An 18,236-nucleotide genomic window follows, 5' to 3' on the forward strand; every position below is an offset into this window, starting at 1 on the left:
CTTCCTGGGTTCTTCTTCCTACATCACCCGATCTTACACCTGCGCAGTGCGAGACTGGGTGATGTAGATTAAGAAAAAAGATTGTGTGACAGATTTCTTTCAATTGATGAAAGGGCTCCTATTGGGCATGTCCAAGATCAGGGCATGTACAGAAGGAGCAGTCAAGAGCCTCCTGGCATGCACGTAAGTATCCCCTTAAGACATAAAGGGGAGGTGCTGCACCTTTAAAAAAAAAAACAACTATATTTTTGTTTTAAACAAAAGGGTTGTCTACTCTTTTATGTAAAGTAAACATTTTGAGTTTAGGTCTGCTTTAATTAGCTACTTTGTCTAACAGCAGCTATTGTATGAACAAAGTATGTGATGACAGAAGAGAAAATCATTCTATTGTAGCATTCTATTGTAACTGGATTTAATGATCAATGGACCGAGGGCACCAGGTGGTAGAAAAGACGAACAAATCTCTGTACTGAAAGTTAAAGTTTTTTTTATTCTAATAAACTATGTGTTATTTTTTTTTCTGTCATTCTGCTTTAATATTAATAAATACACTGCTGTTAAATACAGCACCCACATCTTAGTCATGCTGTAAAATTTCTTTCTCCTTTCAATGTGTTTTTTTCTACTAGTTAGCTATTTATGTGTCATATCTGCTCATCAAACATGTGCTCATTTACTCTTCCTCTCACTTGTTTCATGCTTTGTTACTGGCCATCCCTAGAGTGTACTATTTTACATGCTTTTTTGTTTATGGAAAGCAGTATTCAGTTATATGACTGTGATACTGTTTTTGTTCATGTATCCAATATCCTAGTTTACTACCCTTCTAGCTACTATTTACTATATTTCCATCAATAGGCTTGGTGTGTTGACTTTACATTTATGTATTTTCTGAACACAGTACTGAACGCAGTCCATCTCAGCTTTCATAAGCAATATGGTGTTTTTTCCCTGCACAGTTCACTTCCATTTCTAGTCTTGTCTAGTTTTGTTCTACTCCGCTTTTCTTTTCTGTTAATACTTTCAGCCTCTCCTTTATGCTTCCTGTTCAATCCCAAATTTCAGCCTATACTTTCCTTTTGAGACTTTTTGCCTTCATTTATCCTTTATTTCTACCTAAACATTTTTATTAGTCCTATTCTTCAGTCTAGCCTTCTATGTAATTCTTAAGTAGGCCATACACTGTTGGATTTTTTAACAATGATAAAAACATTTAATATAGTCTTGATATTGATAATTTGGATTACTGCACCACTCTATAAATCTGATCAAATATCAATCAGAATGTCACCATCAATTGCCTGCCTATTTCCACTGCACTGACAAAAGATTAGCCATTTCCAATCAAACTTCCATCAACATTTCAATTAAATATTATTCAAAAGTTCTCTAGTTTTAAATAGGTATTTAGATCAAATATCTCTATAAACCCAACCAGGGTTCCCTGGAACCCTATAGGTCCATCAGAGCTTGCTAGAGGTTCCTTGAGCTGTCTTTGATTGACTTTCAATTTGATGGTTCATGTATCGTTTTGGGACCAACACCATCTAAAAAAGCCAGCAGCATGAAACCAATAGATTTTTAGTGATAGGTGGGCATTTTCCCACTAACAAGAAACATTTTAGCAGGGGTCACTCTAGACCTGAAAATATATTTTAAGAGTTTCTTGGGGGTATAAAGATTGAGGAGAGCTGTTCTAATCCATTACAAAGTGCATGGCCACCTTTACCCTCCTATATCAGACTTATCTATGAGCTTTGTCTGTCTAACTTTTCATTTGGCCTTTTTTGGCAGACTTGTCTACTTTGTCCATTTCATGTGCACTCTCATCTTTCTTCACCCAGCCCATATATTACTCTAATTTGTGTTTTGCCTCCTGTTTAGCAATCTTCGTAGCCTGTGGACTTTTTGGCTTTTGGGAACCATTTATCCCTAGGTTGTCTGCTATTTTATCTTGCATGTCATTTATTTTTATCTCCTCTATCTTTTTATTCATATATTCAGTAATCTAAAAAATGCAGTCAAACCCAAGGTTCTTATACAAATGCACAGTCCACATGATATAATAGGAAATGATGAATATAGTGCTAGTGGGGTAGGGTTGGCAAGCCATAATGATTTAATATCTACATCCAAATAGTTTTTTCTGATTGATCCCCTGTGGATAACAAGAGGTAAAATTTTGGTTTACACAGCCAATACATATAGCATTATAACATACCGGTAAATTTTGTCATCTTTACTGTACATATAAACAACCCGAAAATAGCCCGTCACTTTTTTTTTTTATGCAAACAAGATTGGCCTATGGAGCCACAGCCCAATGCCAGCCATGTAATGACTTATAAACTAGCATACATGAATATACAGCTGAATTACAATATTATTGCATTGACATTTTAATCTAAAAACCTAAAGAGCCTCAGGTAAAATAAAGTACATTGTAGTCATGGAATCTACTGCTTGCTGCCCCCTTTAATAGTTTAATTATATTAAAGTGAGAAATAAATTAATCTGATAGCTTCATATGATTAGGTAGCTCCTCTGTCTGCTGTCCCTCTCCCCCCACTAATCTATATTCACTTTCTCTGTGGCTTTCCAAATGTCAAGTCCGTGACATTGTAAAATAATTGCACCTCTCTCCAGTCATTTATTCAATGTTCCTGACAAACAAATTGCGTTCAGTTTGTTCGTGCTGCCCTGAATTCAAGGCTATTTGTTTGTGCCTTTCACTCTAATTCTTGGACAAAGAATTGTTAAAGGTCACACAGGGTTCTGTACATAATTGCAACCTGAAGTTTTAACAATGGTACCTAGTCTTAGTAGGGGGGGTCGTCAAATGATTAGTTTAAAGGAGAACTCCAGCCAAACAAAATTCAGTATTAAACATGTCAAGAGAAAAACAATATACTGATGTTTGTGAAGAACAACCGATCAGGAATGACTGTTGTGCACTCTTGTGGAGGAGAGCACAGTGGGAGTGCTGCTCACTCGTCCTCTCCCCTTCACTGTGTGTACAGCACTTGGTACTTGTCTGTCGCTGGAATTGATCATAAAATATTGTTTCCAGCCACAATTCTCTGATGTCCAACCAAACTAATTTAGGGAAGTAATAGTAGATATCTTCTTGTGCTTGCTGTCAAAATTTTAATTCAATGCCCACCTCCAGGTAAAGATTTTCTCTCCTTTCTCCCCCACCTCCCTCACAACCATTCACCATCTTTTTGGCACTGCTTTGGGGTGCATTTACTGGAGACCCAACACTGACGTATGTTGTCTCCTATTGATAAAATGTAAGGACAGAAAAGTAGGCTACTTGCGGCACAGAAAAACTTTTAGGTATTGTATGAAACTAAAAAATCACTTTTGTTAAATATAAGAATATAAGAATTATAAAAACCATAAAAAATGGGAGTAACAGAGGTTAATATACTGTATCCTTCAACAAAGTTTTTACAAACGTGTATCAGGAATCAAAGAGACAGAGAAGTTGGGTCTCCTCCCGATGCGTTTCGCCTATGTGGGCTTCTTCAGGGGAAAATAGAAACCGTAAAATGATAGCTAGTGTAAGTTGTTTACAAGATAAGCATAAAAAATATATATGCTCATGTTTAATATATTTTTGAACATATATATTCTTTATGCTTATGGGCAAAACGCGTCGGGTAGAGAGCCAACTTCTCTGTCTCTTTGATTCCTGATACACGTTTGTAAAAACTTTGTTGAAGGATACAGTGTATTAACCTCTGTTACTCCCATTTTTTATGGTTTTTATAATTCTTGTATATTTATTAAATATGATTTTTTAATTTCATACAATACCTAAAGTTTTTTCTGTGCTACTGTTCTGTCCTTACATTTTCCTATAAGTAAAGAGCTTAGGCACAAAAAAAAACACTAAATTGAGTGGTTTATATCAACTTACATCATTATTAGGAGGTTGACGACACTTATTTGTTCCCAATCTAATCAAGCCTCCTAATGATATTACGACACTGAAATTTCCTGATATCAACACGCTGTGCAACCTACTAAGGCTACGTGTGATTCTCGCCCGAAATGAATGGTTGGGCTCTTCTGGGGTGAGAATCTGACAAAGGTCGCCCAACATTGTTTATGAAGCAACCGACGATGAGTCACCGCAATGGAAGTAAAGGGAGGATAGCATAGCACGGTGCCACTTGCTTGTTTACCCTACCTCCATGGAAGACAATGGCACTGTGTGTACAGCAATGGTTTATTCATCTGTCACTTCTTTGTCGCTGAAACGCTTCAATAACTGAACATGTGTATGCAGCCTAAGAGGTCCCTGCCACTGGACAGCCAATATCAGGTGTCTGCGTTACATGTGAAGTGATATTGCCCTGGAAGGAGGACTTTTAAAGTGAAGATAATATGTTCAGAATATTCAGTGTTTTACATGACCATATATTTAGGTGAGTAAAAAGGGCCTTTATGTTAGAATTTGTTTTTTTTAGGTAATAGCGATTACTTAAGTTGAAGGTTGGAAGGTGGTTAATTGCCCGTTGTTAAGGTAAAAAAGATATATATAGTCTATATCAAGTACTGTGGTATTTTTATTTTTTCAATTTAGGAAAATAACAGCACTGGAATAAAAGTCTTAACAATCTGAATCAGTATTCGCATACCCTGCCAGGTTAAGTCTGGCATTTGCTTTGGCATAAATTTTAAAATGCTATACATTTCTAACAGAATGCCACAAATGTGACAGTTTGTTTGGCAAGTAAAACAAAATGTAAGTTTTCTTAAAAATATAAACTAATAACAGCGTGCTATTTTGTGAAATATAATTTAGTTTCTATAGTAGGCTGCTGCAGCTTGTGATATAACAGATTCTACAGATCTTTATATGACATGTTAATAGAGCAGTGTTTTTAGTGCTGTAAGTCAAACCCAGCAGTTACAAATCAAATCATAGCCTGGCTAAACTAAACTTCTCTAGGAATCTCTAAATTGCTGGCAAAGGATTTGTAGATATCTCTGTGGATCCAGTGCCTAATTCAGTGTTCACAGGCCAACTTTTATTGCCAAATCAGACTTGTGATTGACCACAGCATTCTGCCTCAAGCTCAACCGCATTCCCAGTCTGAATAGGAGTGGTTGGGAACTATTATTTGCACACATGTCTGTGCAGCGGCAGTTGTGTTAGATTGCAATAAGTTGCTTCTGGGTGCTGTTGCTTTTCCACCTGGGGAGGAAGAATTGCAACAGCACTCAACTGCATGACAAAGCAAATGTCAAATTCTGTAGTTGATACTAAAAATACATAGTGGTTGAAAAGGGGCACCTGGGAGTGGCTAATCGCTTGGTTTTTGTCTGTCAGTTTGAAAGGGTCCTAACGGCAAACCCAGCTGCAGGAGTCAGTACTACTTTGTTAAGTAAACAGCTTTTAGGTGCTCCTGCAGTTTAGGAACACAAACAAATAGGAAAACAAATATTTATTGCCCTCATGGGTGTACTTGCATGCTGCCATAAGTAATGCCCACATACGATACTGAGCCTCCATGAGTAAAATACAATAAATTAAAGAGGTCTGCCCAGTAAAGGGCTAGATGATGCAGGACATCCAGTGATTGGAAAGCGTGAACTGAAATTATACGTATGGATAAGAAAAATTGAAAGAGTGGTAATCCATCCAAAATGTTGATCAATAATATGAAAAATTCCAAAATGCATTAAAGCCAATAGGGACGGTGAAAACAAATTGTAGGCAATTATAGGCAAAACTTTTGTTTAAGTAGGGTAAAATCATTTGAAGAAATTAGTTGATGAAAGGTTGATGTCTCTGTTGTGTTGGGGTGAAATCTAATAATTTTCTATGCACAAATGAAGTTGTTCTAGTAGAGATGGTCACCTGGACAATAAGAAAAGGTGAATTTCCCTAGTGAGAACATGATCATCAATAACAATAACAACAACACTAATAATTACCAATTACCAATCACAACTAATAGAACTGTTAGCTATACATACACTGTAACAACAACTTGCCTATTATTTGATAAAAAAAAACTTTCCATTTTCATTATGATACTTATTGAGGATATGATGAATTCATCACTTTTCTTTGTGTGCAATGCAGGCAGACCATGGCTGGTGTATAGCAAGGCATTGCACAAACGTACTGTAAATATCCCAACATCCTACCTCAGTACACCTTCCAAGAAACCTCTATCCTGATACATGTAGTGGCTGGGATTTATAAGGAGTTATTGAAATATCAAATTACCCTGATAGGTATAACTGCATGGTGACTTCCATAGGTAATGCCTTGACGTGATACTGAACCTTCACAGTTGAGAGAACTAAAAAGAACTAGTCTAATTAATGAAAGGGTCCAACCCATAAAACAGTCAGACTGGGGTGGAAATTGCTAGATGATCCTAGATGTCCTTCAGCCCTGAAATAAGGTGGTCTCTCTCTGACCTGCCTCTGCTTTCAATGTTAGATTCTTACAATGTGCTGTAAAATCATTTTCAATACAGGGGAAGAGCTTTAGACATCTTTATTGTGGTTTGTGGCACATGTTGCAGTAAAATGCATGTTGCTACAGTACAGCAAATGGTGCATGACTTTTTATGTGGGGCAGCAAGTTTTATGCTCTACAGCGCACTGTAAAGTATTACAGCTCACACAATCATATGGGAGCTGTTCTGGTAGTTAAGAGTCCTACAATCAAAAAATAAGTGAAAATGTCTAATTCTAAATGCAGGATCAAAAATGTAATACATTTTTGCTTACTAATCCTTAGATCCAGTAAATCACTTTATATTGTAGGGTTAAAACGCTCACTCATTGCATTGTATTCACAGTTGATTAGTTTTGATAACCTAGGCTATCCCTGTAAAAGGACAACACCTCCTCTTCTCCATTTCATTGGGGGGTGGTAGTAGTTTAAACAAGATTAGGACGGAATATAACAAGGACCCAATGCTTTGGCAGGACCAGCATGTATTTTTTCTGTATGTGAAGAAAGTGTTCTTAGCCAAAAATAAACACGAATTAAGGTCTGGTATATTTTTACAATTTTGTTCTTGGATTAAGATATACGTAGTTGGATGTTAAACAATGTCAAATAATTTAAATATTAAAACACCTACTAAGCACATTTAATTACATTATCTCTTCTCACCTTTTCCATGCATTTTTCTGTTAATTTGTTACTGTTTTCTAAATGTTTTCTATATTTGTTTATTCGCAGAGTTTGCCTATGGAGGACATCCCTACCCATTTAGTGGCATTTTTGAAATCACACCGGGCAGTGCAGTGGAGCTTGGAGAAACATTTAAATTCAAGTAATTGGAATTTCAATTATTTATGCACATGACACACCTAATACAAAGCAACTCACCTTTTCATTTCAGAATATTGAACATTTTTATATTTTATTCAACATATTTATATAGTTATATTCACCATTTTTCTTAGCACCCTGCAGTGAAGACAGAATAAGTAACCTGTCACCGCTTCATCCCTGAAGCTGCCATCTTCACCGCCTTCTGGGCCTACCATGATCATCTTTGGTCATTGGGCGGGCACTGATAATATATCTAGTGCATAGGAATACCCTTGTCTCTGGCATCTAGGTGTATTCTTGGAGGTAATAAAAATGTGCTGTACACAGTGGGATGCATGTGCTATGCAGTGCAAGGGAAAACTAAAAAGCCACCAGAAGCAGGGGAAAAGGTTTTTAAGGCCAAAGAGACTTTTTATGTCGTTTTTGCTAAAAGCTTACACTGCCTGGTGACTTTTTGGATTCTGGCTTTAGTTCTGCTTTGAACTTCAGGGGTTGGGGAATTAAATACACAACTAAAACATAAACTTTTTCATTTTTGTTTGGTCTGTCTTTTGATTCAGGTACACCAGCCAAACAGCATGGGTTTTCATCCACCACACTTTTCTCCATTTATGTTAGGTTTACAGCCTAGACAATGAACCACACGTGGGTCCTATGACCCTAGGCTGTGTGCTGAACAATGTAGAAGAATCACCACATTGATGATGGCATCATTGCTTTTATAATCTTGTAACATTGTTTGTAAGACAGTTGACAAGCCTAAAGTCTATGTGTATAATGGCCTATTGGTTTCTTAGTTGGTGATGATGATTTTAGACATTAGCTTAACTTAGATGCTAAAAAAAAAAATCACGCTTTCCTTTGCTTCTGCAGAGCCCCCAATCTCTTTTTTGTCCTCGATAGGGTCCTGTGCCGTCCTGTAATCTGCCCTTGTCCTGACACAAAGGAAGTGTCGGGTGCCACCATCTTCATCTGTCTTTTTTCTTCTTCTGGCTACATCACCTGATCTCGCACTGCACAGGCACAATATCACATGACGTAGCCAACTGTAAATGAAGAAAAAAGATTGCCAGTCTCACTGCGCAGTGTAGGAAAAAGTCCTATTATGCGCATGCGCAAAAGGAGCTACCTGGGATATGTGATGTAGGTATCCCAAGAGGCTCTGTGCTCCCATTCAGTCTCCCATTCACCACCGCAAGGGGAGGGACTTCCCCCTTTTTGTTTAAAAAATGAGTTATATAAAAAATAACATAATTTTTACTTAATTTACCATTTTATGAAGAAAATTTTTGATGATAGGTCCACTTTACCAGCGCTGGCCTTCCCTTCTCTCCTATGCAGGGTACCACAGAGGACTAGTATGGAGATAGATTCAGATACTTATACCATCTTTATTTTATATTAATTTCATTATATTGTTTTAAAAATCCATAACTGGATTAGATAGTGATCCTTATCTGCCTTCAATGAAGCTTTAATCAGCAATTCTTTTACTAAGCTTCTGTTGTATTAAAAATAGTTTGTGATGGAAGAAGATATTGCAGCTGCTTTTGGTACTGAATGATTGCTTGGAGGTGAATTATAATTACTGGATTTGGTTGTTGTTACTGAATACTGTTACTGATGTTCTGCCTGTGGATCAGTCGTGTTATTCTGTAAATATGAAAGGCCGGTCACGTCCAGCTTTCTAGCTTTTACAAGAGAAAATTGCACAGGGCCATGCAAAACACAGATGCCAAGACTTGAAGCAAACCTGTAATTTTGTAGTGCACAATTGCTGTAGGCAGAATGTTGTTATACTTGAATATTTTAATGATTGTGATTTTGTTGTGTTTGGTAATGTTATATTTAAAGGGTCAGTTTTCTCAAAACTGAGATTTTGGTTTTTAGTAGATACTGGAGGGTTAAACTACCTGGCAGATTGTTATATCTCTGGACACTGAAAGATCTCTGTTCTTGAGTTCTTGGGTAGAGTTTATGAGAGAATTATACTCTTGTTGTGTTCACGATTTATGTTAAAATATGGACACTACAACAGGATGAGCCAAAACCAGTAATTATATTTGGGAACATCTAAACAAACCAAGAGAAGAGCATCCTTGGAGATGTTGCTGTACTCTACTCAAAGTAGGAATATAAATTATTTGTATCAGCACAGACTGACAACCTTATTTTAACAGAGCTGTCATCGCAGCGGGTTTATAGTATGAAAAGTTGGAGGTCTTACAATAAACCTGTCACATATTTGGGCAAATTTATCTAAAAATAGTATAAAGTGGTAAAAAAGGGTGGTTACTTCAAGTGAAATGCACATGTCAGAATAATCAGCACATCAGCTGCTATAAGTGTTAAAGTTATATCAACCATCTTGACCATTAGGTAGGCTTTAGAAGTAGGAGGGGTAGGGCCACTTTTGATGTTTTCAATGTTCACATAATGATTGTATCAGTCCTTGTACAATTGTTGTAGCTGAATTTGTTATCTTTTTTCACACATTGATTCTGTGTGTCCTAGGGTTTTCACTTATCAAACAGATATATTAGCTTCCGATCGTATATTTAATTTAATAAACCATATAGTCATGTATGTCATCACCTAAGGTGTCATCACCTTAAATATGTCATTATAGTTTATTTAGCTGGAATACTTGTGTTGTAGATTTGTAGAGTGTCATTCTTGTCATCTTTGCTATTTGCGTCTCCTACAGGGAAGCCATTGCCCTTGGAACTACAGACTTCACGGAGGAAGACATTGATAACATCATGGAGGAGCTAGGGAAGGAGTACAAGGGCAACGCCTACCACTTAATGCACAAAAACTGCAATCACTTCTCTGCAGCTCTGGCTGAGGTCTGTGACATGATGAACCCACCTGCCTGGCACCATACTGATTTGCATTCAGATCCCCTTATGTGCTGTTAACATGACATCCACATCCCCGCTTCCTCCCTCATTTAAATAAATCTGGAGGAGTGTGATTAGATTATAGCATCTCAAATAAAAAAGACAGCTGCTGATGTAGAAAAGATGTAAGAGAAAGACTTGAACACAGCAAGCACCAATTTTCAGTATGTTCACAATGACTTTTTGCTAATGTCAGTCATGAAAAAAGATCTTTAAAAACAAAGACATGATTACCAACCTCAGATAGTGCATGGTTTTGTTGCTCCCTTTCCAAACTAACTTCACATGGGCATGCTATGTCTTTTAATGGCTTTTTTTTCATAGCACATAAAACAACCATACTGCATATTAGTATTTAGCATATCAATCACTTTTATATCCTATTCCTTTATGTATATTGTCTCTATATTTATATACAGCTCAAGGTGTTTGGAAAAACTTAGGCTTAGAGTTTAGCCATTTACTTTCAAGCTGTACCTGGGGTTGATTTATTGACTATACAGGGGCCTCAGTATAAAAAAGTTGCCAAAAAGTATAGACTGTAAGATGGCCAAGGTACAAGCAAAAGACTGAAATGTTTTTTTATTGCCAACCATGTGATTAATTTGTAGCTGTCACATATATCTATGCATTTTACTTGCTGTAGCTGAACACAGAGGTTCTGAAGTCAGTGGCTACAGAGCTTATATGCAGCTATAAATGACTGCAAAATGTAATTTGTTCAGTGACTGAGCTACAAATCACTTTGAATCTCTGTGTTATTTCAGTCCCTGTACCCCCTATTGAGTTTAGTGGCTGAATCTTCTCTCAGCTGTCCAGATTGGTAAAAAAGGTAGAAAGAAAAAAACACATAAATCTAAATTTCATACATGTTTTCTGCTTGCCCCATCAAGCCCTATCAAACTTACTTTGTAATTTTCACATGGGAGGCTTATATACCTAAAATACAAAACCTTAAGTTCTGGATTAACAAAAACAGTCTGTTAGCTCAAACCCTAAATCTCTTAAAACTGGTAAGTGATTTTAGAGAATATGATTTTTTTTTACTTTGACAGTAAAATGAATGAATTTTACAAATCTTACACCCTTGATGTTTATTATTTGGATGATTTATTTCATCATATAAAGATTGTATTTACTCACTAGCTGTCTGTATATCAAGCATTTCAATTAGGAACCCAGCAGTAGTATCCATTAGCTCTACCGAACTGGGTGTACTACACTACTTGTATTCACATGTATTTACCCCCATATATATAAAAGATATACTCTAAATACAAGATTACAAGATACACAAAGGTTATTAAAATATTATAAAAATGATGCTTGTATACAAAAACTTACCCATCTCCCCAAAAAAATCCACAGATTTGTTTTAAAAGGCTGATATCTAACCAACTTTCGTAAGTTAAGTGGGGAAGATATAAAACCTTTATCAGATAATTACACTGGGGAACAATTTTAAACAAAGTTTTGTTGACTTCAAGCTTTTTTACACTAAAATAGGTATGTTGATTTTGAAAGTGCAGTTAGTTTTCTTCTATCACGTCAGGTGTTTTCTCTACCGCTTATATTAATGCGATTACTGTAGCGTGGATTTGTATAGGCTATTCATTTACACGTAAGACAGTGTGGTCAGAGGTTGTGCGCTGCTCTATGTAGTGAATAAGACACACGTATTTCCTTTCTTTCAGATCATGATCATGTCTGGCTCTTCTGTTTCTCATCGTAAGTGGCTAAACAACCCCGATTGATTTTGTTATATCTTTGGTAGTTTCACCATTCCCAGTGAAAGGGTGAACTTCAGCACATTTGTAGAGCAACCCTATTTGGCAAGTTTCAAAGTTAAACTTGGTGATCAAGATAAGTCTTAGGCCCCTCATAAGGTATGCAAACATTCTGTTGAGGCTTTACAGATGTGGACAAAGGGAACACGTGATAAGATGCCATTTGGTATACAGTATATATGGTTTGGCGAGAGCCAGGAGATCATTTCAGTGACTACTACTTTTGTATAGTGAAAACTTCAGGATATAACAAGAAAATGTAACAGAGTATCCTAGTCTACCATCCGCTATACGCCCAGTGGCTCATTCAGATGAAATCCCAGTGCCGGTTTTCGTTACACTTTCCTTACTTAAAGAACATGGTTATGGTGATGAACTAGGCGACAACAATGATGAAGAGTTTGAAATTGAAGAGGACTCTGTTCATAAGGGATTTGATAAGCATGAGTTGAGTGATTTGGCACATGATTTGGGACTATCGAAGAAGGCTTTAAAACTCCTAGAATCAAGACTCTGTGAGAAAAACTTACTTGAAAAAGGAACGAAGGTATCGTACTTTAGAACCAGAGAAATTGTTTTTCTGCAGTACTTTAGAACTGACAGTGGCTTTGTGTTTTGCCATATTATATCTGGTTTAATGGAGGAATTGGGAATTCCAATGTATAACTCAACTAAACGGCGACTATTCATCGATAGCTCAAAGGCGGAGCTTAAAGTGTGTCCTCCTTCACAATGGCAATATATTTGGGTCAGTCCCAATTGGCCATTCAGTTTCGCTTTGTGAAGAATATGCAGACATAAAGAGAGTAATTGAGTTGTTGCAATATCGCCAACACAATTGGGTCAACTGTGTTGACCCTAAAATGGTATGCTTCCTTCTTGGTCAGCAACGCGGATACAACAAGTGTCCCTGTTATCTGTGCATGTGTGACAGCAGAGCTCATGAGAGGCATTGGGTGGAAAGGAATTTGCCTCCAAGATCTGCCCTAAAACCAGGTGATCCAAACAGTCTACATAAGCCACTTGTTGATAGAATAAATATTATATTCCCACCTCTGCACATGAAACTGGGTTTGATGTAGCAGTTCGTTAAAGCTTTGCCAACTGAAGGAGACTGTTTCAAGTACCTAATTTTGGCATTTCCTAGCCTGTCATTTGAAAAATTAAAGGCGGGTGTGTTTGATGGTCCACGGATTCGGCAGCTCATCAAAGATGAACATTTCATCAGGACAATGTCAGAAGTCGCAAAGAATGCTTGGTTATCATTCAAAGCCATCAGACAAGCAAATAATTACACAGAAATTGTCCAGAAACTCTTGGAGAGCTAAAAAATGCTTGGTTGCAATATGAGCATCAAGGTGCATTTTCTGCATAGCCATAGGGTAGATGGGGTGTACATATGATGGCTGACTATTGCATCCGGTGGGATTGTCCCAACACTGAATACTCCAGGAAAAGCTACAAGCGTAAATTTTTACCTTAACTGCTTACCCGAATAATTTTTAAATGTTTACTGTAAAAAAAATGTCATAGAGTATCAATAAATCCTTTGTAAGAACAGAAGAAACTTAAATAAACAGTACACTCAAGTTTTTATTCATTATTTTTTCATTGTATGTAAAATTTGTATGTTTTTTGACAAAAATGGAGGGTACCCTGTATCGTAAAAACTGGATGTGATAGCAAAAAACTGGGGTAATTTCTGGATTCACCACCCAAAAATTAGTAATAATCAAATGTAAGATCTAACTCAACAAAAATGCATGCCCAAATGTTGTCTCTACCCAATTAGAGAGATGTTCCATCTCTTCCTCGTATGCCACTTAGACCAGATGAACAGATAAAAACTTGTAAAAGTCTCTACTGTAAAAGGCTTCCTACTCTATCAAAAACCCAAAGTTTGGACAGATTGTCTTTATTAGAAACATGCATTTTCTAAAAAGTGTTTTATTGTGGCCACACAAATATGTGTTATTAAATATTATTTTACTTTTTAGTTCATTCACAGAAAATTACTTCTTTATCAGTACCAACTGGGCCTGCTCAAACAATATACATTAAATATTTAATTGACTACTCAGTCAAACTTGCTTTATTGGTTTTAACACCATTGTTCTTGTATATTCTAGATGCTGTGTGGGAAAGAAATTCCCCGATGGGTAAATCGTCTAGCCTATTTCAGCTCCTGTATCCCTTTTCTTCAGAGCTGCCTTCCAAAAGAATGGCTAACACCAGCAGCCCTACAGAGTCATATTACCCTTGGTCTTCAAAGGGAAGACCAAGGAGAAACCACTGATGAAGACTCTCCTTCCACATCAGGTGGTGTTGCTGCCGCAGGAAATACAACTGCCTCCGCTGGGGCTTCACGAACCTGTAGACACACAAGAGTTTAATTGACATTGTGTTCTTCACAGACTGATAGTTTTCATTCTCCAAAGGAGAGTATTACTTCAATTCCAACTCAAGAAAACAACAACATTTATTTCAATTTTATTTTTCAATAATTTATGCCTTTTTTATTGTTTGCCCTCTTCATTGTGATTCATTGGAACATGGTTATCCAAAAAATGTACCTTTTCTTTAAACAGCAATTCTCAAGGAATGTAACAATATCCAACTGTAAGCCTTCCATCAATATCTTTTGATTTTGTCCGAACTGTCTTCATTCCTGGACAACATATTTTATAAAGCATCAGCAGAAAAGGACAAGGCCTAAACAAAATCATCATTTCGGCTAGGATATATATGGTTTGAAAGAAGATTTGTAAGACTGAGTCATTGGTGGGAGGTTTGGAGTGCGTTTTTAATGGTATTTTTTTTAATTTGACCAGTTTTTAGTGTACTATTCGCCTGTCCTGGTGGCATTGATTCATGTCAAATCTAATAAAAAGGACACGGACAGCAAAAAACATCCATTTTCAGTTGAGTAGGGAAAGGCTAATGCTCCCAACAGAATTTTATAGCTGTCTGTCCCCGCTAGATATTGCCCTAACTCGTTGAATGACAATGTTGTTACCAGGACAGGAAGTAAGGGGTAATACGCCAGTAAGGTTAAAACCCTTTATTTGTGCTATTTAAAACTAAATAAAATGTTTTGCTTTAAATTAAAGCAGTGGTTGCCAACCTTTTTGGACCGAAGAAACTTCCCCTTTAGTCATGAGTCATGAGTTCAGAGACACAACCAGCCCACTTTCCTGAGCCTGCAGTCTGTACGGGGGACGTGGTCTGTGGCTCTGGCTGTTCCCCCCCCCCCTCCAACGGGGTCCTTCTCTTGACCCCACTCGGGGGTGCACTGGCCAGGGCCATGGACCACTTGGAGACTGCTGATTTAAAGTGACCCCTGCCACTTTATGTAAGCGCCAAAATAAACGTTCAAAAAAACAGTAGCAACCTCAAGTTGCTAATCGATATCATCCACTTTGAAACACTGTGCTGCAGAAAACCCCTGAGCCTCCAAAATTTTGGGTACCTGCAGCCAGGAAATTCTGACATGAAAAAGTTTCCACTAAAGACTGACCCCAACACATCCCTCTGCAAAACATCAGTGGCCCATTGTACATGGAATGTATTGGAGGAGTTCAACAGAGCTAAAATTTCCAAAGCAGGATGTCTTATCTTGTAAAATGGATTTACATGTTACTTGTACTTGTTGTACTTGTCAATCAGAGTGCCTATTTTTTTTTTAAGTTTAAGTTTTGGGGCATATTTGCTTTAAATGCAACTTCTACAACATGTAATGTACTAATATCATCAATATTAAAATTTTAACTTTTGAATTAGATGGTTTTATCAAATGTTAAGAATACTGTTTTCTGAAATATGTTACTTTCTTGTTTCTGGGATACCAGCTCCAATATTTAGCAGACTGTTCATATGATGTGCACCACAGTCTAGTTTACCCTCTAATTTTTTTTTCTTGTAATAAAAGACTTCAGGGAGCAGTATTTAATATCAGAGTTCGCGATCAATCAAGAACACATATCCACACAACTGTAATGGTAGTGGGTAGAAAAGACACATGGATAAGGAATCCTAATGTTGTAGTTTGACGATAAGTAAGGAGTAAGTTTGGTCTCCGTAACTGATGGAAGCTGTCACACACCAACTCATACTTGTTCAGAGCAGTGATGGTAAATTAACTTAAAGAGCTTATCACCGAACATTTTCGACGATATGACTGCTTACTCCCTTACACTATACAGATTTTTATTTCTCAGTTTTTTTAAAAAAGTGATACATTTTCCCACCATTTCCAGAACTTCTCATCATGGTGAAAAAGGTGTGGTGGGTTAATCGCGCAGCCTTCTGGGATACCTATGTCACATATCCCAGGAGGCTTTGGAATTACACACAGTATTTATAGGAAGCACCTGGATATTTACATTTGTGCAGCTCCCACTGAAAAGGGGCGTCCAATCTAGCGCATACACAAAATGAGAACAGGTGCCTCTGCCAGTTCCCTGTGTGGAATTCCGCAGCCCCCTGGGATATGTGAAAACCTAGGCATAAATTAGTTTAAGACTTGTGAAAGACATTGTCAATTTGTCCCCTTGAACATCTGTACAAAAACAAAGGCCCTTCCAGAGAACTAGCATTTGGTCTGTGAGTCAAAGAACAACTTTCTTTCTTCAATCTTCAATCTATCTTTAGTTTTATGGTAATAGGAACTTGGGCCTTTTGGATGTCTTGTCTGTGCACTGTTGTTCCTTCCGTGATACGCTAAATTTACTACAAAACATAGTAGTGACATTGAAGCCAGCAGATGGAACCACACAACAATCACAACCAGGCATCCAACACACATGGAAATGCATCAAATGCAAAATTTTAGCCAGCTTAGCTCTGTGACAGGCAGCATCAGTGCATATTAAAGTTGGACCCCAGGCACAAACATTTTGATCTAAATATTGTTCAATAGACACAAACTGCATTATGAACTCAGATATTAACTTGCAAAAAAAAGTGGCGTCTATACTGTTCTGCACATAGCCTGTACAAAGAGCTGTGGGTAGGAGCCAAAGGGTTATCTAACTGCAAGCTACCTACTAAAAACTGGGGAGCACATACAAGACCTGCCACCATGGACAGGGTGTAACTGTATATACATTTATGATTTTACATTTTTACCCAGAAAATACCTAATTAATCAAAACTAAATCACCATAACATCTATAGGTAACAAGACAAAATTTGAACTGTTTGAATTGTGTACATCAGCTCAAACTTTTCTTATTGGTTTCTGAATGTCCCTTGCTTAGAAATACCATCATTGATGTCAACACATTTTATACCATTTCCAGATTATCTTTAGTGCTGACCAAACTTGAACACTGAAAAAGTTTATAGGGACTGGAAGGAAAAATGTTTTCTTTACAAAGGTGCTGAAATCCTCTGACATCCATTCTTATATGCACTTAAATTAGTGATTTATTTCTGTATGTTTATTGCTTTTAGACAATTGATTTGTAAAAAGTTGTATACATGAAACAGTAAAAATAAAAGAGTAGAATGTGAGGAAATGTGTTTATCTTTTAATGTTTTACAAGTATTCTCTATTCTGTTTTATTCTCTGATTTAAAAAAATGGAGTTATAACCAAGGGGGATCAGAATTGGAGTTTGTGCACTTTGTAAGGCTGTATATGGAATTAGAAACCTGAAATGAGGGAATTATTCTTTTGACCTCTAGGAGCAGGTTGATAAGCAGTAATAAATAAAGTACAAATATTGAATATAAGTAAAATACCCCAAAAAGAGACACATGGGGTGCCAGCTATCCTATTTCTCCAGAACTTGGGTTTATCAAGGCAAATATTAACTAAAGGGTTGTCATTTTTTATGTATGAACTTGTGTAGACTCATACAATCATCTGCGCAAAAAATCCCCTTGCACATAAAAGTTTATTCCTTGAACTTTCACTTGGGTATGCAGTGATCACTGACTACTCAACCAGCAGAACTTTAAAGGTTAACATTAGTCTGAACAATGGAATATTCAATTGAATGATTTATATTGACATTCACCAGGCATTATCCTCACATATCAAACAATAGGTTATGACACTAGGGTAAACTTTACTTTCCCCCTTTATCAAATCAAAGTCATTGGGGCTGATTTATTAAAGCTCTCCAAGGTTCGGGAGGATTCACTTTCATAAGTAAAGGTGAGTGATTCAGCAAACCTGAAATGGATCTGGTCCAGGAATTAAAACATTTGCTAGCAAATAGCA

At 37.0% G+C, this 18,236-nt stretch overlaps 1 protein-coding gene across 1 annotated transcript in view; it reads left to right on the forward strand.

The window, feature by feature from the left end:
- Nucleotides 1–17,521, forward strand: part of LOC140342149 (deubiquitinase DESI2-like) — a 64,203-nt gene extending 46,682 nt beyond the window's left edge. The window contains exons 3-5 of the mRNA XM_072428226.1: nt 7,223–7,316; nt 10,026–10,167; nt 14,138–17,521. Coding sequence (XP_072284327.1) covers nt 7,223–7,316; nt 10,026–10,167; nt 14,138–14,401 — 500 coding nt within the window. The 3' untranslated portion in view covers nt 14,402–17,521. The remainder of the gene's footprint in view (nt 1–7,222; nt 7,317–10,025; nt 10,168–14,137) is intronic.
- Nucleotides 17,522–18,236: the final 715 nt, after the last annotated feature.

This window comes from Pyxicephalus adspersus, chromosome 12 (genome assembly GCF_032062135.1).
Source record: "Pyxicephalus adspersus chromosome 12, UCB_Pads_2.0, whole genome shotgun sequence".
Taxonomy (NCBI): domain Eukaryota; kingdom Metazoa; phylum Chordata; class Amphibia; order Anura; family Pyxicephalidae; genus Pyxicephalus; species Pyxicephalus adspersus.